The sequence below is a fragment of the Canis aureus genome, chromosome 10 (assembly GCF_053574225.1).
Source record: "Canis aureus isolate CA01 chromosome 10, VMU_Caureus_v.1.0, whole genome shotgun sequence".
NCBI classification, from domain to species: domain Eukaryota; kingdom Metazoa; phylum Chordata; class Mammalia; order Carnivora; family Canidae; genus Canis; species Canis aureus.
The window spans coordinates 38208567-38234206 of NC_135620.1; the positions used below are offsets into that span (position 1 = coordinate 38208567).

Sequence of the window (25640 nt, forward strand, 5' to 3'; positions counted from 1 at the left end):
TGCATGCACATGCAGATTAGCCATTTCCATTTCTCCATTAAAAATCATATCCCTCCTTTATTACAGAATAATGGTGACTTACACAGTGCACTGGCCAAGGGTGGAAGACTCTCCTGGATGCCAAAATAAATGAGGTTTTGTGGAAGCCTCTTAATAATAAAAGCACCAAGAACCTCAGAAGGGACATTTTTTTTTCCTGACTATACCTATTTGGGTAAAGGGTAACTAGAGCCTAATATTTGGGCCTATGTTAGAATATTCAGAATTCAGATAGAATGTAAAATGGAAGAAGAGGAATGCATTCACCTCTAGCATTCCTACCTATTTTAACAATGAATCACTCTTTAGAAAGTATCCTATGAGAACAAAGCACAAGTGTCCAATAGTGAAAATGGCTTTTGCCTCCTAACATATTCAAAGGAAAGCCATTCTTTTCCTGACACTTATCCCCAGGAGTTGGGATCATTACCTGGAAAGAAAAGCCCCTGAGCCTATGACACATCTACTCTTCTAGATTCAGTTTGAATATTTTCCTATCTACAAACTTTGCAAGACACACTAGATAAAGCATGAATAAAAATTTTACATGATTTCTTTCAGAAACTATGTTGATCATTTAATAAGGTAATTATAGCCTATTTAAATAATAACAAATATTTATTTCAGTTATGATTAATCATCATTTTCATCTCATTTCTTTTTTTTTTTTTTTTTTTTGAAAGGGTGTGGGTAGGAGCAGAGGGGAAGGGAGAGAAGATCTTAAACAGGCTCCACACTTAGTGGAGCTTCCACTAAGTGTGGAGCCTGACACAATGCTTGATGTCAGGAATCTGAGATAATGACCTGAGCCAAAATCAAAAGTCAGATGCTTAACCAACTGAGCCACCCAGGTACCTGCCCCTCATCTTATTTCTTATAAAATTTTGAATATTTTCCACATCCTGTTAATAAAAGTGAAATCAGCATAAATTATAATTTAAATCAAAGCACTTAATTTTTAACAGTATATAACTGCTTTCATTAAATATATGAAATCAGTTTGACTAGATCTAACAATATGAATAAATGTTTTTATAAGATAGGACTTTACCAGGATCCCTGGGTGGCTCAGAGGTTTAGCACCTGCCTTCGGCCCAGGGTGTGATCCTGGAGACCCAGAATCAAGTCCCACATCAGGCTCCCTGCATGGAGCCTGCTTCTTCCTCTGCATGTGTCTCTGCCTCTCTCTCTCTCTCTGTGTCTCTCATGAATAAATAAATAAAATCTTTTTTTTTTTTTTTAAAAGATAGGACTCTTACCTAACTTGTTCCTAAAGTCCAACACCGTATTGTGATACACACATGGAGCCACATTAATCAAAGTAAGACCATGACTTTTTTTTCCATGACTTCTAACATACTCTTCATAAAAAAGTTAGGTTTACATTATACTACATCATTACTAATTAAATAATAAGAAATAGCATTTCTATTGTAAAATGAGTAATTTTATTAGCTCCACATTTTATTCTAGACTGTTTTAGTAATCTACCCTATGAAATGGAGCCGACAATACATTGATTTTTAAATAATTTTTCTCATAATGCAAATTAATACATTTATTTGAGTTGAAATGTGAGCTCAATTTTTTCCAATGTAAATTAGATTTGGCAGCATGATTTGACCATGACCACTGGTGGGAAATTTTCATCAATCAGGAAAGCTGAATTTGCAATGATAAAAGTATCTTTTCGTAATAATAAAAGAGCATACTGAAGAAACTATTTGAATAATACAGTGTTTTTGTTATCTCAATCTTTTCTGTGTGTCCTAGAATAAACAATATACCTTTAAATGAAAGACTAACAGCTAAATTTATAAGTGGGCATTTAATACACCTTGTTAATGCCTTTTCCCTAAAATTAAGAAGGTTAATGACTATAACAATATCTGGATTATAAGGTGGGTGATTTTCATTTTTTTCCTTTTAACGAAACTAACTACCTGATCATTGTGTACTTTTTGGCAATCTGAAATGACTTCTGAGAGCCCAATGATGATTAGATTAAGTTCCTTGTCCCATCTATTCATGTGACCAGGTATCTCAGCAGTTATAGCTGCAAAAATGATAAATGATAGGGTCTAACTTTTCTATTTCTTACAATAAATACTATTCATTTACTGATATATGAACTAATCTGGGAAGAAAAATATTATAACCCTGTCCATTTTATTGACAGGTGTGTTTCCAACAAAAATCCACCTTGTGTTTAATGAATTATAAAAATGTATAATATTTATATTGCTTTGGATCTTATCATCTTCAAGTTAAACAAGAAAATTTCTATTTATATTATTTTCATGGCAGACATGTGTAAGTTGAACGGATACAAGACTTTCCAGCCAACATGACTACATTTATAGTAATGTTATTTGGGGGCTGTGAACTGGAAACAAGCTAAGGAGATAAAATAAGGACCTAAAATAATGATTTAAAGTTCTCAATGTTTAAAAAAAAAAAAAAAAAAAAAGATTGTTGTCCTCCAGATAAAAAACAGAGTTTCCAGGACCAGACTCCCAGGGTTCAAATCTCAGCTCTGTCACTTACTTGCTGCATGACCTTGGCAAATTACTTAGTATATGAAAATGTTAGCATGGCTCTTCATTTTCAAAATTCTTTTTAGTGGCAGGGAAGCCAATAGCTTGAAGACCACTTGCTTAATTCAAGGAGCAAGGAAAGAAAAACAAAGAATCAAGACCAAGCTAAAAAGTGTGAGGAAGAAAATAGATGTTTAGAGTAAAGATGAGGCAGGGTTACAGGAGGACTAAGATTTTCTGGTTTGGGGGATTTGGCAGGGAAATCAATGGAGATGCACATGTCGATATATTTGCATCTACTTCTTTCAGTCTGTAATTTTACATAGTTGAGGTGTACACTGTGTATACAAATTCCTATCTTGTTGGTGCTGTTCTTCCCATTGAACATTATATATAGCAAAACATTCAAAATGATCTCAGGCTACTTACTTAGTACCCATACATTTTTCCACTGCAGTTTCTCCTGGATCAATCTCTCCTCTCTGGCCTAATTTCTACCACTTTAGTACAGGCTTTTAAGACTCCCACAACTCCGTTACTGCAAGTGACTCCTGGTGGTCTGGTCTATCTCTGTTCTCTCTGGCCTAATACAACCTAAATACAATCCACAATTCAGTCTTCTCAAAATACTGCTTAGAATAGGTCTTTTCTCTGATTCAAATTTTGTAATGGTGATCCCAGCAAAACCCTCCCTTACACAAAGTCCTTAACCTGGGTCAGAAGACTTGGCCAAATCAATTCACTATCTATCCTAATAACTGACACAGACCTCTGTGACCAAAATGAGTTACACATTACCTTTTCAAGCATTCCTAGCACTTTCGTATTTGGTCACTAAAAGAATATTCCTAGACCCTATGTTACGTTTTGGAGATTTAGTGAAGAACCAAACAGATACGATTCAAGCCCTCATGAAGTTAATAGACTAGCAAGGAAAACAGACTTTAAAAAAATACACATTAATGCACAGAATTACAAGCTGGGTATGGAATATGAGGACATAATTTAAATGGGTAACAAATTAATTGGCTTTTCCAGACAAAGCCAATTCTGCTACGATGAAAAGAGAGCAGCAAAATAGTATGAGATGATGCTGTAGAGATAAGCAGGGTTCCATCTGCTGAGCTTCATTTAAAAAATTTTTAATTTTCTATGCTGTTCTGTAAGTGCCTTTCCTCTTATTTACCTTTTTAACTACATTTTTCTTCTAGCTTCAATTCAACTTCTATTTTCTTTATCCATGAAGTCTGGAGAGGTCCCCTCATCTAAGAGCAAACTGTCTCAATACTTATGCGTGCCAATCATGTACATCCCAAACATATGTTGCCCATTTATTGGGTCACTCATGTACCTATTTTATCACAAGAGCTTGATGTTAAGCAACGACCATATCTGACACATAATCAACTCAAGGGTGTTCACAGTCTTCATACTGTTGAATGGATAAACAGAGTTAAGTGAACACAGAATAGGAAAATGCCATTAGTGTATTTGCACTGAAAGCCTAAATGTAGGATTCTACTGTGCCACCAAACTCTCGATTTTACCCATATCTCTCTCCTTGGATTTTTATATTCCTCTTTATACTCCCCTAGAAAACAGTGGGGTAGGTAACTGTGGCAATTTAAGGAGTGAGGTGGCGCTGCTAGCTGGTCAGGAATTGACTACACTTTGCATGATCTATTCCCTTTCCTACCACTCCAAGCATTATTTGGGGGCATCCAATGGATTTCTAATAACAATAATATGAAATCTAGCTTGATGACAGGGTGCATAGGCTAGAACATAACACAGACATGATGAAAATCATAGCACAGATCACTAGATTTGTGATCCATGTGCTAGAGCAATGGTTTCATAGCTATAGAAAAGGTATGACTGGTACAGACTTTGGAAGGGGTCGGAGAACAGTCACACAATAAGATTGTAAGAATAGTATCTACAAAGAAAAGGTTATTTTTCTTTTATTAAGAGGTCCAGAGAAAAAAAGAAGCCAACATATAAATTAATCTCTTTTTAGTAAGTGGAATTTTATCTGGAAAAAGAAAAGGATTTAACTGAACAACACAGATACTAGTTAGAAAATTCACACAAGAGCTTCTTGAACTGTGAATTAGGTAACTGAGGGAATGTAATTTACCTGGATTTCTTTAAAATGCCAGAAACAGAAGCTTACACTGGTAATTTTCTAGCTATGAAACAAAGGAGAAATTGAGATCTGGATAATTTTAATAAACACTTTGATAGGATAAGACTCCAAATGACACATAAGTCTGGATGAAGAAAACTCCTTTCTGTTAAAAACAGAAATCACCATAAGGACAACAGCCAGCATTTTTGTGGTTCATTACTGTAAACATGTAATGTAAATGTAAAATAAGAATAAAATGTAATGCAAAATATGCAATAGTGAAATAATGTGAAGTAATATATGCTTCTAATAGTATTGCTAACTAAAAGAACAAAGTAATGTTCTTTATAAAATTCTGTTTTCAAATGTATAAAATAGTGCTGGGGGTGGATGAGGAGTGGTTATAAAAGAACTTGGATCTATCAAATGAAACGTGAATAACTATTTTTTATTTCAATTTTTAATAACAGGAATTACTCCCCAAACCTTCAAATAAATTAAAATAAATGTAAACCTGTAATTCTACAGACTTCACTTCTAATATTTTCTGTGAAGGTCACAGAAATAAGAACATATTCAGATAGTTTTTTTTCTTAATGTAGGAGTATAAAAGTGCTTTTCACTGATCCTAGAAAATTGGCTCTCAGTGATAGTTTATAGTTCTTAGTTTTCCACAACTTTTTTAAACATAACTTTCTTTAAAAGCCAGATTCAAGTGACTTAGGTGGTTTTCATAGGAATATGCTCGAACATTGCAGGCCCTGATGTCCGTCCAGTGGACTCCATCTAATAACAGTTCAGGCACGGCAGTGTGAAGCCTATAGCCATTCAACAAGAAGTGAGAGAAGTGGAGTAACTTTTCAAAGCCACCTACTTTGCAGAGGAAAACAATTAAAAATTTGTATGAAAATGGCCTAAAAGGAAATCTTTTATTTCACTAATTTCCAGACTTGCCCGGGATATTTTTAAATTTTTAAATACTAATTTGAAGCAATTTTATAAGTAAAAAAATTAAAGAAACCTATTCTTTCATCTTGGGAGAAAGCCAAGTGAGCCTTAAATTGGAAAGCTAATTATTTTGAGAACTCCACATCTTTTGCCTCACTCCCCTTAGGATTCTAAATTATAACAGCATCAAGTGGTCAGCTTTTAGTAGTTCTGGGTTCTAGAACACAATTTCAATTTCTAATAGATTAACATTCAACATGTGTCTTTAAGGGATTATTTTATGGAATTCTTTCCATGATTACTTCAAAGTTGTTAGGGATAGGGTTTTATGAGAGCTATTTCTGGGGTCAGATTTTTAAATTTTGATTACTTATAAACAGATTATTGTTCCCTTTCCTACTCCAAATACCCAAATATTCTGAATTTATGAGGGTCAGTAGCTCTTCGTTCTTGCTAATATGACCTATAATTTCAGATTATACCATACTTTATGATATGCACACTACACCCGATATAATGATATGTCATTTCAATGTAGCTAGCCCATGAACTTCTACAGGTTTAATGGGATTTTGCGTATTTAGAATTTCATCATAAAGGGGCCCTTTGGAATCATTATAACATCAATCCTTTCCCATTATAAGACTTTGCTCTCTTACTAGGCAGGAAAGCATCAGGGCACAAGGCAAAGGCTTAGACTACCCATAGATTGTAAGCCAGATCTTAATAAAAGACATAGCACTTGGGGAAAACATTAATAAATGGCAGTGATGACATATTAAGAACTTTTTAGTGAATCAGAGAATCGATCATGAAGGCAGACAATGCCTGTTATTAAAAGAAAGATTCCTTATGACTTGAAGTAATATTTAGATCTGCACATGCTCTTCACTACTTTTGGGGAAAAGAACTATATAATTGGGGGCAAATTAAGTACAAAATAACTCGTGTTCAAGTCACAACTTTCTAACTATAACTGTCAAGGTTGAATTAATTAGGATACTTAATATCAAGGAGAAAGAAGCTTGCTTTAAGAATTTTTTTTTTTTTTTTTAAGGAAAGAAGAAAAGGAATGATATATAGCTGCAAGAATTGATCCCCAAGACTGGTGATAAAAACTGTCAGCTCTTATATTGTGAAGGGTTTATTTTTTTCTTGAACAAATAGTGTTACCCTTTTTATGTAAAACAAAACAAAAACCTACTGAGCCTCCATAAACCCCAATTATATTACAATACCTTATATACCTTATGTGAATTGTTCTTGATTTTTTTTCTTGTCCCTTAATACATAAGGGATAAGTATATGAATACTCTTATGTCCATTATGAATGTGATTCTAATCTGAAGTGAGGAAAGAGGGACAAAGGTAGTTCCAATGAGGCCCCACTGTCCTGTGGATTTTAATCATACCTAGTTGACACTTAGTTTTAAGAGTAAGTGGATATGCACACACAAACACCCACAATTAGTCCAGGGCAGAATTTGAGCTCCACTTGAGACTATATAGTAATATTTCAAACTGATTGGCATTTCCCCCTGTGGCCTTATGCATAATAAAGTCTTCACAACAGATTTTGTAAATCATCAAAGTCTGACTGAGGCACACATAAAAGTAGACTGTCAACGCTTGGCTATTCAGAAACTCACTCTCTTGGTTAGTAGATTAAACAAGTCCTTGGTTTTATTTCTTCTCCTCCTCCTTCCTTACATGGCCCACTTTTGGGGGGCATGTCTTTCTTCATTTATAGCAACTCCATCAGAAGGTGGTTAAAGGGGAAAAAAGAAAATTTAATCTGCAAACTTGATGGTAAATCTAGGAAGAGATTTGGTTATTGAATCTACTTGCTGCAACCAGGTTTGGGGGTTATCATTCCTACTGCTGCTGCTCTAGCCCATCCCTAGTCATCAAAGCTAGCTGAAGGTTGGCTACACAAACCTTGCTTCATTTAATCTACAGATCAATGAATTAAATGGCCACTGACTACAAAACACATCTTGTTTTGAAACTATTGAAATGTGCTACTTGAGGAGGCCATGTAAGTCCTTCTATTAAACAAAAAATGAACTTTTCTGTAAGTGAATAATTATCCTACTCCTAACTTATTAGATTTAAAGACTTAATTTTCTTGAAGTAGATTTCACTAAGGAAACATTGTAAATGCAAGGCATATTTATTTTTGCTAGAACATATGCTTTAAACTCTATCACATGTAGTGAAGAAATATTTCAAAATTGAGTAATACAAAAAGCCAGCATCTGGTAGGAAATACCTGAAAGAAAGGAATGATTATATTCAGTCTTTTTTTAATAAACGTCACCTTTGTGTCACAAGTATTTTTCCTTCTCTCTCCCAGTAAGTCAGCCTGAAATCTCATTCTAAATCTATAATCGATCTCTTTTTTTTTTTTATTCCCCCACTATAATCCCTTAAAACCCTGGGCTATCACACACACTTTTGACACTGATGTGTTTTTTCTTCTGGATTGCTGGATTTGCTTAATGCATATATCAAGTATCAAACTGCTTTGCATCTGTGACTGGAGGGATAAAAGACCCTATATAAAGATCTGCTCATAAAAAAAGGGTTAAGGAGGCAGTCTTAGAAGAAGTCTAAACTAACCAATTGTTAAATGCATGAAAAGAAAATATCAAGGGCTAGAGCAATCCTTGCTGGTTTGCCACTAACATGATCAAGGTATGATTAAGCAGATGGGGAAACTTAAAGTTGCCATCTTATCGTAAAGTTACTAGCGGGCCATTTGACATGTATGAGTTATCAACAAGGCCAAATATCTTTCAGAGTTTGGGCCATTGGTAAAATGAAACTATTTTATATCATCACCTATATTTAATAAGCCCAAACTTTCAGAAAAGAAGTCTCCTGAAACAACATGAACAAAGAAACAGAAGGGAGATTCTGGTTAGCCTTTGAATTCTGATTACCAACTTGATGATAATAATGATCCTAATTTCTAATTAGAAGAAAAGTTCTATTAATTAGTACTAACAGGCACAATCATAAAAATAAATCCAAATTTTAAAATTAGCAATTTTTCCTTTAGTTTTTACTGTATATAAAACAGTACTAAAAAACACTTGCCAACTGCATTTAGTCTCTGACTGAGGCACACATATGTGATCTCCTAATTTACAGTTTGCACGTACAGATGTTCACACTTAGTAAAAGGGCTTCTTAATAGCTTTTTTTAATTAAAAGTGTGTTGATAATAGGTGTTTTAAACATATCCAAACAACACAGCTGAACTGACAAATGCCTGTCTTCATGCCTCACCATGCCTCACATTGTGGCAAGATTTTATAAGAGAGAAAAGATGATTCAGTCATATGTATATAGGATAAATGTTACCCCAAAAACCTCCGAATGAAATCTTTCATTAATTTTTCTCTCTATGATCTGTTTCCAAGTAGAAAATGTTAGATTGCTACTAGGTTTATGTAGCCGAAAGCAGAACCACACAGCCGTTGCTTGCTGCCTGCAGTTTTTTTTTTTCCTTTGCAAAACTTTGAACCCCATCCAGCTTTGACACACTGCCTCTTCAGTTAATAACTATCAAGTTTCCCCTTGTCTCCTGTCTACTTTTCTTTGAGGCAATTGCGCACTCAGCACCCCGAGATAATAACACACATCTATAAGATAAAAGCAATGGCATTAATGTAATTGTCTGCCTCTCTCTCTTTAGCCTAATCTTTTTTTCCCTTCAGTTTTGACTGCCTGTGTGACACCTGTTTTTGTCTCCTCTGATCCTACGACAGGTTTTCCGCTGACAAGGTTTTTGCCTGACAGAGATTCTGCAGACAAGAACATAATAAAATATGAAGAACTGCTTGTCAGAGTTTCTGCCAATGCTCACGTGAAATAAAGAAAAAAAAAAAAAAGACTCCTTTTTTTTTTTTTTTTTTTAAAATAAGGGGCCCTGTGATGGTCGCTTTTCGTTTTTGGCCTGTCAGAGAAAAGACCTTCCTGGCCAATTTCTCCAAGCCAAACAGGTGTGTTTTCTTTTATGTTAGAAGTTGATTTGTTTTTTAATTTTTACTGATAGTGGAAAACATGAACAGTCAAAGATGGGAGGGGAGAATTTCTATCCATCAGATTATTGCAGGCAAAGGAGTATTGAAAAACTACTAGATATAAGTGGAAGATATTTCACTCAAAACTGTACCTTCTGAATGAGACTAAAATGCCAACATCTGTTAATGATCAAACAAATTGAACTTCCCTAAAATTTACTTCCTGGCTAGTCGAGCTGCTAAAACCTCCTACCTACCTTTCACTGGTTTTCTTGTCTGAAGACAGAAGAAAACAGCAAAGGCGTGAACACAGAGGCTGGACAAGAGAAATGCAGAAGCAAGACTAAAGGCAAGTGTCTGCAGCTGTGCTTCCCACTTAGAATGGAAGAGGCTGCTGGAAAAGAAATGGTAATTAGGATTCAGAGACTCTTACATACACTCAGGAGTGTCTGCAAACCTCTGCTCCTGTGCTCCCTTGTAGGAGACGCTGCAGTGGGTCTCAGCACGCAAAGAAGAAGTGCCCTTCTTGATTTCCAGGAGCTCGTGGAGGGATCACTTTCCATAGAAATGACCCTCTGGTCTCAGTGAAGTGCACTGAGCGCATTCAGAAGGGAACACTTAATTGCTCCTGGGGGTAGACGGATCCCATTTCCCTCAGGACCAGGACAGAGGAAAGACTGGACATGATCAATAGTGCAGCAAATGTGAAAGCTTGAAGGACTGGGAAAGAGTGACAGTGATGAGTGAAGGCAGGACAAGAGCCTGGATTTGGGTTTTTAGGATTCTCACACCAATTCTAACTACTCTACCAGTAAACCACTTTACCCTAAGCTTCAGTCTTCCAATTACACTATCTCATACAGAAAGCCTAGCACAGGCCTCTATGTCTAACAGAAATAGAATTCAAGTCACATACTTCAATGTTTGTGGTCTCTTTTAAAGGGTAAAAGTAAAAAATAAATAAAAAATCAAAAATAAAAATAAAAGGTAAAAAATAAACAATGAAACTAATTTTTAAGACTGTATTTTATTTAACTCAATACATCAAAAATATTACAAATATGCAGAAAATATATCAACAATTCTTAATGTGATATTTTACATTTTTTTAAGATTACATTTCCAAAATCCAGTGTATACATTTACAACCTATGTCAATTTGGACAGGCCACAATTCAAGTGCTCAAATCCATAAGAATGTCTTCCTAAGTGGACAGCCAGGTCTAGTGTTGCCTTGGCCAGCAGAATTTAAGGCCCAATAACATGGTTCTTTCGTTTAGATGGGTCTGAGCTTGCATTTGCAGTGTCACCTGCCTGACCATACAAACAGGCTGGGAGGCCTAAGAGGCCAAAAATGGGAATTTGTGCATCACAGAACAGCTCCAGGGAGAGAGGGACCTTACTACGGGGCTCCTTCACAGATACTGCTTATGATTCTATCTAGTTATGGTAGTAAAACGTTAAAATACTTTCTGTTCAGTGCTTTGGCTATATGCTCACAGATGGGAGCTATATGCTCTATTCACAGATGAATTCAAAAAGCTTTTGAAGAATTATAAACACCTACCCCTCCTAGAAGGCAAAACCTGGTAAGGAATGGGATGCATCAGCAACATATCATGCCTCCCAGAATACAAGTCAGAATTTCTCCGAATTACCATAGTTACCCCATCCCATGCTTTCACTCTTCAACAAAGGGTAGGTAGAGGACCCTTGACTGGAAGAAGTCATCACTATGACACAACGGGAAATGGAAGAATGGTTGAGAGTATCAACATGATATTGCTGAGACATACTGGGTCCTCATGACCCAGCAGAATCTCCTGGTCTATCTGAATAGCACATCCTCAGTAAAATGAGAGGAGCTGAGTGTTTCATTTATAACTCCTTCAATTTGTGTTCTGCTTAACCTGGTGAACTCCAGTTAATTAAGATGTTCCTATAAACAATTAAGCTTCCTGTAGGATCGTTAGCAAGATATAAAAATTTATGATGTAATAAAGTACAATAAAATGATAAAGTGGTTAGCCCATCAAAGCACTTCACATGTAAGAATATAAGTGTGAAAATGAGCAAAAGTAGCCTGAAATCTGACTGAAATTCATCTATTTCTGGGTTTTGGGCTTTCAACAGATAAATATTCCTACAGTTCATTTTAACTGGTCTAGACTTCTCAAACTGTGACTTCTGGGAAAAAGAGTTTCTGACTTCTGTTCAAATTGGGGCTCAAATGACACTTGAGGGAAATTGAAAGGTATGGAACTAACTGGACTGGATTTACTAGGGAAAAAATTGGTAACCTAAACTCTGCCACTGGGCACTGAAAAAAAAAACCTCTCCTGGAAGGAGAAAGCAGCTCATACCACATGTACCTTAAGTGAGGCTCTGGATATTATCATTAGTGTTGAGTCCACTTTCTCTTTAATCTTCCTCAAAACTTTGTTGTGATATTTAGATATATTCCTGTTATTATTTGCATTTACAGATAAAAGAACTGAGGCTTGTTAACTAGGGATCGAGATGGGATTTGACCACTGACTGGTAATTCCAATTTTTAACCACTAAACTACGCTAAAACATGTCTCTCACACCCTCAAGGTTGAAGTTTTACTTCTGTAAGAGTTTAGAAACAACAACTAACATTATTAAGTAGATTATCTTATTTAATCCTAGGAAGAACCCTACAAACTGGGTGCTATTATTATCCACATCTCTTGGAGAAAAAATAGAGATTATGTAACTTGGCCAAGGTTCTACTGATAGTAGGTGGTGGAGCCAGCACATGAACTCTTACCTACTTTTCTATCATGCCTCCCCCATTTGTGTATCTGAAGCTTCCTCATAACCTGGGGCTCTAGCTCTGTATGTTTCAATCTCAAGATCTTCCCTAGAAACTCCTTAACAGTAGAATGGCACTGTATACTTTAGAGGCCAGAATTTACCAGACTCATCTTATGTTCCATCTAAGTAAGAAGCTAGGAAAAAAAAAAAAAAAAAACACGTGGGAAGCTAACAGGCAGAGAGCCCAGGACTTTGAAGGGGAGGCACTTGTTTGTGCTGTGATTAAAAAAAGAAAAATTTTAGGGAGTTCAAATCACCATCCCAAAGGTGGGCAGGCTAAGAAACAAATCAAAATAAGCAGCTCAGGGGCACCATAAGAATATAGCTAATGCCATTAATCAGGCACCGAACCTTTGCATTTGTGAGGATGTCCTCCCTTTAAAGCTTATCGGCTGTGATCAGGGAGTAAAGGAAAGAAGCAGAAGAGGGCACGGTGCCCTCAGGTCAAGCAAAGAAGGCTCCCGTGCCAGGCAGGAAAATGGCCTTGTTTTTGCTCTTTAAAATAAAAATAACTGGAGAGATGTTCAAGGACTTTGTCTATGGAGAGACAAGGACCTAGCTACCTCACCAAAGCTAGGAGGCGCCTATAAAGGTGGCTTCTCTAACTAAAAAAGAATTTTGTGGCTAGGCAAGCCAGGGTTTAGCATCACAATCTGGACGAACTAAATCTACTTCTAGATATCTTTAAAGCAGATACTACATTAGTTCCTATCTTTTCCAAATCAGTGTACCAGGGTGAGAGGGCTATGATGTTCCTACCCTTGTGTAAAGCTCTGGAAGCATGACTACCTACATCTCCCCCAAAGTATCAAGTTCTCACTTGTAAAGCTTGTATTTACTTCCCTGTGTTAAGGAATTAAGCTAGTACCTTTCTTAAACTTTTCATCACATCCTAAATACCCCCTGCAACAAGTCTCTCTCAAAGCAAAATTCACTCTTATTGTGACACTCTCCAGGTGGGCAAAAGAGAGGTCAGAGCTTTCTTAGAAGTTAGTATTTGGGAGAATTACCTTTCCTTTGTCAGAAGAGACTCATTGTTAATTACCCTTCTCTCTTAATCTTGAAAAATTCACAAATTATCATACACAAACTGCTGCTGAGTTACTTGGAATGAGCATGATGTCACAGAAAGTCATGCTTTATTTTTATGATAAAAGACTTCTATTTGGGGTGTGAAGGGGAGAAATGGGGAAGAAAGGAGGAAGGAGAAGGAAAGATTACTACTACTGTTGGTTATACTAGCTTTTGGAATCAAGTCAGGGAGAATATTACAAAATTACCAGTTGGGAATAAACTACTTTCACAGATGTTTAGACAATTCATAAGAGCACAGACTGGGACAAATAATAAAGACATGTGACTTTTCATGGGATAAAATGAAAAATTACTGCTTTTGATCCACTCTGCTTAAATCCTTATAAGGTACACCATGCCGCCAACAAATTTGAGGAATCTGTAAACAGAATGCAGAGATCTTGTGATCTCTGACATAATCAAAAAGATTTTTGATTATAGAATGCTAAGAACCAATGGCCCCGTTTTAAGACTTAATTAGGCAAAATAAGCCTCACTAGAATTTTCTTTTAGTTGTATGCTTGCCAGCTTTATCAAATAAAAATACAGGCTCACTCAGCTAAATTTGTAGATACACAACTATTTAAAAAAATTATTCACCGTTTACCTGAAATTCGAATTTAATGGGATGTCTTATATTTCTATTTGGGTGAGGGTCTCTATAAATATCTCTCTTCTGATAAGATCTATCAAGTAAAAAGCTGAGAATTCAAATTCAATGATGCTGAGAAAAAAAGAAAAATTACTTCTAGTGAATTACAAAAAAGGTTTGAAATTAATGGGTTATATGAATATTAAGTCTTACAGTACATTAAACCATAAAACCGGTTGGTATATGACACTAAATTAACTTTATACTGCTCACCATTTCCTGTGGTACAGAACTGAGGAACCAACAGATACCTGGCACAGTATTTTACATATGATATATGTTTAATAAATATCTATTCATTGATGATCCAGATGATGCAGCCCAAGTCTGCTCATTTTACATTTAAAAAAAATCTGAATAGTTTGGATAGGAGCAGGAAAGCAGCTGGCTTGATGACCAAATAACTAAAGTGATAATGCAGGACTATCTTCTCCTTGAATGAACTGAGGCAGTAAAGAGAAATCACATTTATAGAAGAACATAATAAAGGAAAGGTCTCAAGAATCCTGGTACAACAAGCATTCTCAGAGGCGGACTTTAGCCAAAGGAAATAACCCTGGTGTTAATTCAGACTATGTGGGAATGAATGAAAATTCTAGCATTCATGAATGCAGCTTATTGGAATGGTGCATCCTTTTGGTTTAAATCAAAGTATTCTATAAAGAAAACAATTTTTACCGAGAAAACTGCAGTGGGGTTCATTTAGTGATGTAATATATTTTTTATTCATCAAGCCTCATCTCCTTGCCAAATACTTACTAGACATACTAAGACACGGTGGATTTTTTTCTTGAAGGTAGTTTTAACAAATGGTCTTTGTTGGAAGTAAAAATCACTGACCTAGTAAAGAAAAAATCTCCGTATATATTACCTTTCTAAAACCTGCCCACCTCTTCTCTCATATACACAAATCAAATATATCCCATCATGAAAGAAAACATTTCCAGTTGTCTTGGATTATCACTAAACATCTAGACTACAGTCATTATAACTAATTTGCAAATGATAAATAACAAAAATGATTTAGTACCATAGCTTTCAACTTTTACACCATGCCTCCAGTTTTTCTCAAAGGCAACAAAGTCCTGTTAGTAACATTTCTAATTAGAAGCAAGCACACTCCCCCACCTTTCCTACCCCGGCCCTCCCTACACACAATACCCATTACTGGGTGTATACTAGGATACTTGCTACTTTCAAGACTATGTAAAACCTTTGGCTGAAGCTTTAATTCTGTGAATGGTTGAATTACTAGTACCTCGGGAAAGGGTCAGAATGCAACAAACTAAACTTCTACCAACATAAACATTTATGTAACCAATAAAGAAGCCACTGCTGCTTTTATCCTGGTATCTTATTTCAGCACTTTTGAACAACAAAAAAAACTTGTAGGAAAAAAAAAACTTGTAGGAATATTTTTTAAAAAATTTTTATTTATTAATGAGAGAGAGAGAGAGGGATGCAGAGACACGGGCAGAGGGAGCAGGCTCCATGCAGGGAGCCCGATGTGGGACTCCATCCGGGTCTCCAGGATCAGGCCCTGGGCTGAAGGCGGCGCTAAACTGCTGAGCCACCAGGGCTGCCCCTTCTTTAAAAATTTTTTTCAAGACTCACTCTATATTTTAGGCAAATAAAGGAAATACACAGAAAAGATAATGCAAACAGAGGAGGGAAGGAAATAATAGCTGTTAAATGAATTAGCTGGCAGTATGCTAGAGTCCTTTATCCAAGAACTCAAAACAGAAATTTACAAAGTTAGAAACTCTGGGTTTTACACACCATAGGTATGGAAATCCTATACCAAAAAAAAGATTCTTTTGAAATAAAGTTAAATTTAATTAAGCTCTGCTTTCTATTAATCAAAGTGAAAGAGCTAAAATTCATTAATGGGGAGAAAGAACAGGAAATCCTTTATTAATTCAGTGGGAAATACCAATCAGTAGTCAAGGAACTGTTTTTGGATTTTCTCCCCCTCTTGACTCAGTGGTGCTAAAGATTTCAAGGAAGTAATCTGTGAAAAGCACACAACCCAGTGCATAATTTCAAAACCTAGGTGTTACGGTATGATGAATTAATCACTCACTCTCTTTAATTTTTTAAAACATCTTTCTCAAGAATGTTGTAAAGCAGCTAATGTTAACAATTTAGGCAGGTTGGAGAAGCAATCTGTAAGGCTATGGAAGTGTGTATGTGTGATATAATGACCCATGAAATCCAACCTCTTACAAAGAAATAAGATGATGCTATCAAAAGAGATATGGGAACATATTTATTCAAAAGAGGCCGCCACATTTCTAGGAATTTTTCTTTTTACAGAGAACACTCGATTTTGACATTTGGTTATTTTTTAGCAGCAATTATTATTATTATTATTATTATTATTATTATTATTATTATTATTATTATTATATTAGAGATAGAGTGAGAGAATTCATGTATACAGGAGTGAGGGGGGCAAGAAAGAGAGGGAGTGAGAGAATCCTAAGCAGGGGCCATATCCAGCACAGAGCCCGATGCAGAGCTCAGTCTCACAACCCTGTGATCGTGACCTGAACTAAAATCAAGAGTTGGATACTTAACCAACTAAGCCACCGAAGTGCCTTGCAAATATATATATTTTTTACAATATAATAACAGCTGGAGTATGTTTAGTGATATAATGAAATAATTCTATGAGATATGTTCTCAGTAGTCCTACTGCTGTTCCATCCAAATTCAGAGACGTACTAAAAAAACCTAAGTCATTTCCTCCTGGTCCTACCCATAGGACACCATACCATGCAAGGCAGCCAGGAAGACTGCTGTGTTTCACCTCTGAGCAGAAATAATTAGAAACACGATTTCAGGGTTTTCTGTGCAGGAGGAGAGAATGAAGCAACTAGTTGAAATGCTAAGGGCAAAAAGAGTGGGTGCTCTCATCCAACTGCCAATTCAAAAGCTGGAAGCCAATCCCTATCATATTTGTCCTAATGAATGAGGGAAGAGTGGGGTTTGTACATCTGTGTCTACATATTTGGAGTTCTATATGATACACAATTGAGGGAGGAAAGAGAGGTCAAGGTAATAACAGTGGTGAGGGAAGGTTAGATTTGAGAAACTCCACAATATCCTAGGAACACAGGATTTCTAATGACGTGGTAGGAAAAGCACAGTCTGATGTAACAGAAATACTTTATTCAAGTTTTGTGAAAAATCACATCCTTCAGAAAGTCTTAGAAACAACCATTGGCTAGAAATAATTTATTTTGTTCAAGAAAGAAGAAATATTTCTTTTTCTTCCCATTACACTACTAATGTAATATGCATGTGGAAGTTGAACAGGTAAAACAAACTGGTGACACAGTAAACTTTTATACTCGACCACAGCAGATAGATGATGGTAACACAGATGGCTTTGGAAAAAAATGAGACTGAATGAATGAAAAGTCTTTTGTTTAACTGATTGACCACTTTTATTGCTTATCCATTATTCAGATTCTTCTAACACAGTATTATTTATTGGAAATGCTTCATATACTTTACCTTTAATTCTCACGACAATCCTGCCAACTAGATATTATTAATTTTATATTACAGATAAGAATGGTAGGCTGCAGAGATACTGAACTATGTGCCATGGAGCTGCAGAGCCAGGATTTGACCCCATATTGACTCTGTGACTCTTGAGCTTGGGACTGTAAGCTCTGGTACCTATTACCTAGTAAAGCCAACATTTATTCAGGGAAACAAGGATATTCATGAAGTGTTATGAGCTGAATTGTGCCTCCCTCCCCCCAAAAATGCATACCTTGAAGACTTAATCCCTGGTACTTCAGAATGTGACTGTTATTTGGAGACTGAGCCTTTAAAGAGACTGATTAAAGTTAAAATGAGACCACTAGAGTGGGCCCTATGCAATGTGATTGGTGTCCTTAGAACAAGAAGAAATCTGGATGCACAGAGGCGCCAAGGGGGTGTGTTCACAGAGGAAAGACCATTTGAGGACATCATGAGAGGGCAGCCATCTGCAAGCCAGGAAAAGTCCTCAGAATGAAACCACTCTGATTTTGGACTTGTAGTCTCTGGAACTGTGGGAAAATACATTTCTGATTTAAACCACCCCGTTGGGGTATTTTGTTATGGGAAGCCCTAGTAAATGAATTATAGGAAGAGAGAAGAACTCGCCGAATGCAGTAGTAACTCACGTAGACTGCAAAAGGAACAGCTCATCTGTTGTTTGAAACTGGACCGAGCTGTTGCAGATTTTGGCCTTGTTAATGAAACAGCAGAGTTCCATCCCCAGAGGCACTGGCAGATCGTGGCCCTGTCTACCAGGCACACCTCTTCTAGGGTATTCCCCTCCTACTATCTGATCTACCTCTTCTTTCTCACACACAAACGTGGCTGAAATGTCCCCACAACGCCCACACACACATCCTAATAAGCAAGGGACATGATAAATTAGAAGCATTTCAAGGCATGGCCCAGTGTTGTTACCTCAGATCTTGCTAGAATAACATGACATTTATAAAAATACAACCCACTGGATATTTGGCACAGCTTGGGAATGAAGAATATGTCCACTGAAGAGCCAATACCCCAGGCTGTCAAAAAAAAAAAAAATCTCAAGCTAAGATTTCTTTTATAAACAATACCTATCTTTTAAAATTCCACATTCTAGGAAGTAAAGAAAATGTCTGCTTATTTTCTAAGTCTCTTTTTGCCTAAACATAAAAAATATAAACCATACATAAGAACATATTAACTGCTTTGTCAAGGCACACTGATGAAATAGCTCCGTGCATCTGGCAAAAAGCTGCAACACTTCCAGCCATGGCCCCGGGTCACCCTCGCCCCCAACACAAAGCTACGCAGAGCTACCACTCTACCACCGGCCACCTCCAATCCTGATGCACACTGAAAGGGGGTATTTACAGACTATTTTCTCAGATACCAGCCAAATAATGTTCCCGTTCACTCTCTCACCCACCTTGGACCATACAAAATTTAACATCTGGGAGGATAAAATGCAGCCTCAAACGCATATGACAAGGGTGAGCAGTCATCGACGAATTCTCCTCAAGCAAAGAGGGTTTGCCAGCTTCCCTCTGAGGTCCAGGCCCTGAAAGGCCAACTGTGGTATGTTTGAGTTTCCATTGGGCCTGGTGCTTGCTGGCTGCTACTATGTTCAGTCAGAACCCCACGGCCCAACTGTCCTATAAACATTGCACCCTTCTGCTCAGAGCTGCTCTGCTTGCCTAGCCTTGCTCTTTGGAGCTGAGAATATGCTGCAGTCTGAATGTTAACTAACACTTGAAGCACAGCTGACCCCTCTTTTTTCTGGGCAACAACTGCTCTGAAAAAATACGCACATTCACCTGAACCTAATGAGAACAGGAAGAAAAGTCCAGATTTTCCTCACCATGTGCCACCCAGCCATGTTTACACTGATCACAAGTCCTCAGGTTAATCTTCCCCGGCTGAAAACATTCACACGTGCAGTTTACCAGTGTGCAACGGATGGCCTGAAAAATAAAGGAGGAAAAAAAGGATCAGCATCTGTTCAAAGGTACTGTGTTTCCTCACCGTTTTAATAAATAACCTCCACTTCCATTTTTAAAGGCTGTATGTTGGTAGGGGCCTGGAGAGTTTTAAAGATAAATTTGGATACCATCAAAATCTCTTTCAGAAAAATGTAAGAAAACAAAGCTCATTCACTAACAGAATGTTTCATGTCGTTCATATTTAACCTTTAAATTAGAAACATAGAACACGCAGAAAAAGAATAAAGGATTACATATTCCACAAGACACTTGATTTGTAATGCTAGGGATTCCAAACAGAAAAAAATACTGACACTACTATATATTCCCATTTAAGTTTATCCACTTGGCAATAATGCAGAAAAATATACTCTAATACAATAATGCTCAGGTGAAATGTTGGTGAAAGTAAAACATAACATGCAAATATAATTATTAGAATATTGCTTTTCTTCTGCTAAGTTTCACTTAAATGCTTTGTTAATCTTTCAGGTACACTTTGAAAGACATTCCTGTTAGCCCAATAATAATCTAGCATAGTTCTGGTAGTATTTATCTACTTCCCAATTCCTTGTTTTTCCCCTTTTGATACATAATTTTCATTTTCATTCCTGTTTTGAAAAATACACAACCTTCCTTTTACTTCATTTTTTTAAAGTAGGCTCTATGCCCAGTGTGGAGCCCAAAGTGGGGCTTGAGCTCATGAGCCTGAGATCAACACTTGAGCTGACATCCAGAGTCAGAGGCTTAACCCACTGAGCCACCCAGGTGCCCCCTTTTCTTCTACTTTAACAGTAACATAAGAAAATAAGCTTAAATTTGTTTTTACATTAAAATAGGAAAAGCCATTTATGTAAACATCTTATATCTGTAACAATCCAACTCTATCTTAGAAAACTGAAAAACATACTCAAAAATCTTTCATTTCTTTACAGGTACTTTAAAAAAATCATCTCACCAGTTTATATTATAAAGTGAATCCATGGAAAATTAGCATAAATGAAGTGTAACTTTTTATGGATAAAAACCAATGCTTAAAACTTGCTAAAGCTGACCTATGCTCCTAGACTACAGTTAATAAATTTATCTCATACATTTAGTTCTAATTTGCATGGAAATGCTGAAGACAGAAGGGATTCAGTGCGATCATTCACAGAGTAACAGTCTACTGTAACTACCTGAACTGCCAGGAAAAGATCTCTCTACAGTTTTAGATGCGATCAATGCTTACTAATTTGGGGTGGGGGTTGTTAGAAGAGAGGAATGGAACCACCTGAAACTGCAGTTCCAGGACTGAAAGCCATGCTCACTTACGTAGCTTCTAGATGCTCACATTCCTGGAACCAAATGGATTCTTATATAAACTGTCTCACTTGTAATAGTATTTTAGATATTGCTAACACAGTTGGGCCCAATTCCACTTACAGAGAATAAGACTGACGGGGTTTTACTGTTCCCCATGCTTTGGGTCCAGCAAGTTTGAGGTATTTCTCTTTTTGCTATAAATCCATAGGTCCCAGTCAGTTTGCAATGAGAGTCCTCACTGTAAGACTCCTTTCTTAGTTCACTTCCACCTTAATTCGCTGCTCCATTACCACTAGGGAAACATGCAATTGTCTAATCTGCCTGATATTTCAGGGTCTGTCTTCCAATGTCAACAGTCCAGCTACATATGAACTAGAATGTAAAACTTTGCTGAATGTATTGGTGATTAGAAGTATTAGTAGTAAGAAATAGGGACACCAAAGGAAGCAAATGCTGACTAAGCAAGAATATTATAAGCATTTGTAGGTTATAGTGGTACATACTTCTTCCAAAATTTCTTATTTCCACTTCAACAGTTTACTGACCGAGCAATATATCAGAATATAACAAGTTAGAAAAAGTTCATTTAAATTCATGTGCATTAGTTAATGAACGCACAATTTAATTGTGATATAGTAAAAACCAAACCAAACCAAACCCAAACAAAACAGTTTAGCGGGCAGTGTTTCTACTAAAAACAAGATACTTTACAAACTAACAAACTAATAATAAATTCAGATATGGCAACCATGGTGACATTAAAATATTCATTTAATCCGAACTGCAATAATACAAGCTTTCATAATTACAAAAAAAATCTCTTTACCAAAATTTTAAAATTCCCAAAAAAAGAGATGATTTCTCAAAGACTATAAGTTAACTTCAGCACAAAAGACATATATACTTTAAGTCGTTAATTTGATAACATTAAATTATTTTACAAAAGTAGCCTAGTTTTACATTGTGTTTAAAGCACACTTTTCTCAATTTTAATTAGAGCTATATTCAGAACAGAACAAATAAAAAAAAACCTGTATATTTGCTTTATTTTTATGTATAACTCTTTATTCTCTAGCTGACTCATTCATTCATTTACTTGGAACTACCTTATGATTTAAATATTTTTCTCTACCTAAATAACTTTATATATCTGGCACATTTGGGAATTAAACTTTTCAGATCATTATCCTTTTTTATGAATTCTATTCTTTTTGTACCTAAACACATAAACCTTGGAACACCTCAACTCCTTTTGTATATAAACACTTAAATGCTGGAATATCCATTTTGTATTCCTATGAATTCCAGAAGGTCTATTTGTTTTAAATTCAGATTTTTATAGACTACAATTGTTCCTTAAGGGAATTATATATATTTAAACAATATGGTCTAAATAAATATTTTGAGTAAGAGACTATTGTGGCTTCAAAGGAAGTTTTATTCTAAATAACATTTTTGAAACAGCATAAAACTCTGACATACTATTTATCCACAACAAAACAGAACCAATGTGATCACTTGCCAACTCACCCACACTTAAAGAAAATAAATTATCATAAAATTATCAAAGGCAGTTAAACCTCAAAAATGTACATGCTTTACAAGGAGACAGCTGGGAAGAGTAGAAACGGATAAACTCTCATTTTTTTGTAAGCACATTCACTTCTTCCTTCATTCAGCTAACATATAAGTTCCTCCCACTCACTGCGGGGCACTCTCAACTGCTGAAAATCCAGAGATGATGAGTAAGTGGCAAAAAGAAGATACCAGGAAAGGAGCAGTGTAGTCAGACTGTTCCCACATATACATGCAGGGATTCTCATGCAGGTCTAGCTATTTCGGTTTATTAACCCCACCATGCCTCATTAAGAGTGCTCTGTAACTCTTTCTTCAATTCTTATATTATCAGGACTGCCAAATCCCCCAGAACAATGACAATAGTGACTTTTTTAAAACCTGCAACTTACTAAAAGTAATTATTACTCCTGCTTACCTTTACCATGGATTTCTTGAAAGAAAAATCCATACACCCAACACCTATTTCTTCCACTTCGGCACCACCACCTACATTTTAATTTTGCAATCTGGATTCTACCCCACACTTTCCTGAAACTTTTTCCAGAAGCAATGTTTTCAATAATGTTGGTCCCTTTTTCTAGTCTCCTGGTCTTCTCAGACCTGGGTGCACCGTATGGCACTCTCTCCTTCATTCCTCAGCTGTAGAGACCAGCTATCCTAGTTTTTCTGGCAATGACTTCTCACTCTCTCTCCACTGTAAATAAATACAGGTGTTTCCCACGCCAGGCTCTCATTTTTTAATTTGGCAATTTTATCCCCTCCTACAGCTTCAAATATTATCACTACACAAAAACCATCATTTGGGAGCCAAATACTGTGTTAAGTGGCAGGAAATGGATGGCAGGGTCCCTGCACTTAGGGACTTGATAGAGTTTGTGGGCGGTGGGCATAGAGAAAAGACCTTAAGAACAGAAGGAAGCCCTCAAACGGGCTAGAGAAGCACCATCTCTCCCTTTTTATTCCTCTGTCTTTTCTTCTTTCAAAGGTAGGATTTTATAATTTATAACAGTAACCTATTATCCATTATCATTAATAATAGCTAGATTTACTGGATATTTGCCATTTTCCATTTACTATGTTAAATATTTTATAAACATTAGCTCTCTTAATTGTCAGAAAATACCATGAGGTTAGTACTATTATTACCTTTATTTCACAAATGAAGAAAATGAGGTGGAGATAATTCAGTGCCCTGCCTAAAGATACCGAACTAGTAAAGTCACAGGAATCAAACCCAGGTCTGTGTAAACTCTCCATTTGACTGATGGAGAATCTCTAGTTATAATTCCATTTACAGTCACCATTCAATCTCCACTATGCCCTGTTAACTCACGCTCATCTTTCCGATTTCAACTCAAATATTACTTTCATTCCCCAGGGCAGCTGCCCTTACATCCTAGTCAAGTTCCCCATTAGTTTCCTGTTTCACAAGGGATCTTTCTGTCATAGCACTTATCATCATTGTAAATATGTAATCTACTACATATAAATGTATTTATATATCTGTGTGATTATTTGATTAATGCCTGTCTTTCCTTCTAGAATTTAAGATCCATGAAGGCAGGGCAACACCTTTATTGAGCTTACAATGTATACTGGCAAATACTCAAGACACTTGAAGGAGTACATGATCCATTGAACCTCTTTCTTTATCTCTAACAGTAGTAGCAATAACATCACAAGAGGGTCAAAAGACTTAAATGAAATAATGACTAAAAAGCACACAGCATTGTGCCTAGTCATAGTAAAAGCTCAATACATGGAAACCTTTTATGACCCAAGAAAGTTTACCCATATTATATTTAAATTATTTCCCCTTATGATTCTTCCCAATGTACTATTTTCCCAACATTTTATAAAATATTGAATATATATTTAGTCTTAATGAATTAAAAGAACACTTTGACATACATGATGCCATATTTTTCATACTATAATCTTCTAAGGTAGGCATGACAAGGATCAGCATTTGTTTTTAATATTAGGGTTCAGAAATGTTTATACGGATATTACATGGCTCTTAAATGATAGGGTGGATTTCCCAATTATTAATCAGTTTATTTCCATTCTCTATAGAGAAAGGAAGAAAACATACAATTAAACCAGTAAATTATAAATATTGACATTCAAAAGTAGACCTAAAATAAAGTATACCAATTAAGAATGAAATATTTAATCAAGGGTTGGTCAGTAACACTTTTATATTTGAATATTAAATAAGGGTGCATTTGAAAGTATTCTGGAAGAGTTCCAAAGCCCTATTCAAATAAGATTCTGTTATTACTAAAACTGAAGTCTCTTTAGCTTTATTATAGTCATAGCTGGCTTGAACTCTGCAAGTATATGTGAACTAAACATCAATCTTCTCACTAAATGATATTTGCCAGGAAAACACGATTGTTGCTTCAGCTAATATTTAGTGTACCTCACAAAAGAACTATAAACAAGCCTCATTAATAAATCTATTAGCTGTTTCTTGTCTGGGAACACTTACACAAGTTACATATTAGTACAAAGTAACAAAAGGCAAAAATAAGGCCATGGGGCAATTAGAAACATAAAACATATATTCTGAAGGAATAATCATAAAAAGGAAACAAAAAATGAAAAATTTAAATTCTAGGTTTTGCCTTGCCATTAGAAAAACTTTGCCAAGCGCTCCCTTCAGGTGTTTTTTAACCCTGGCTAAATCTCCCATATATAATTAAAACTCTTAAATTGCTTTTTCCTCATTCATTTTTGGGGAGGATATCAAGATTTATAACAGTGTATTTGAATCATTTTTAAATGTTTAATAGATATATAGCTGATCTACATTACAACTGTTTAATAGATATATACCGGATCTACATTACAACTGAATTATGGAAAAAACTGATCATTGATATAGCATTCATTTCTGTCCTGTTATTTTCTACTGTAAACAGGTGGTCGATTCTAGGTATATAAATTAATTGGCTATGATAGTTATAAGTGACAGGG

At 36.0% G+C, this 25640-nt stretch overlaps 1 protein-coding gene across 26 annotated transcripts in view; it reads right to left on the bottom strand.

The window, feature by feature from the left end:
• Positions 1-25640, bottom strand: part of BNC2 (basonuclin zinc finger protein 2) — a 436884-nt gene that overhangs the window by 130948 nt on the left and 280296 nt on the right. For all 26 annotated transcript variants that reach the window (XM_077912048.1, XM_077912060.1, XM_077912069.1 and 23 more), the window contains one exon: positions 19655-19757. In XM_077912048.1, the coding sequence (XP_077768174.1) occupies positions 19655-19757 (103 nt within the window). The remainder of the gene's footprint in view (positions 1-19654; positions 19758-25640) is intronic.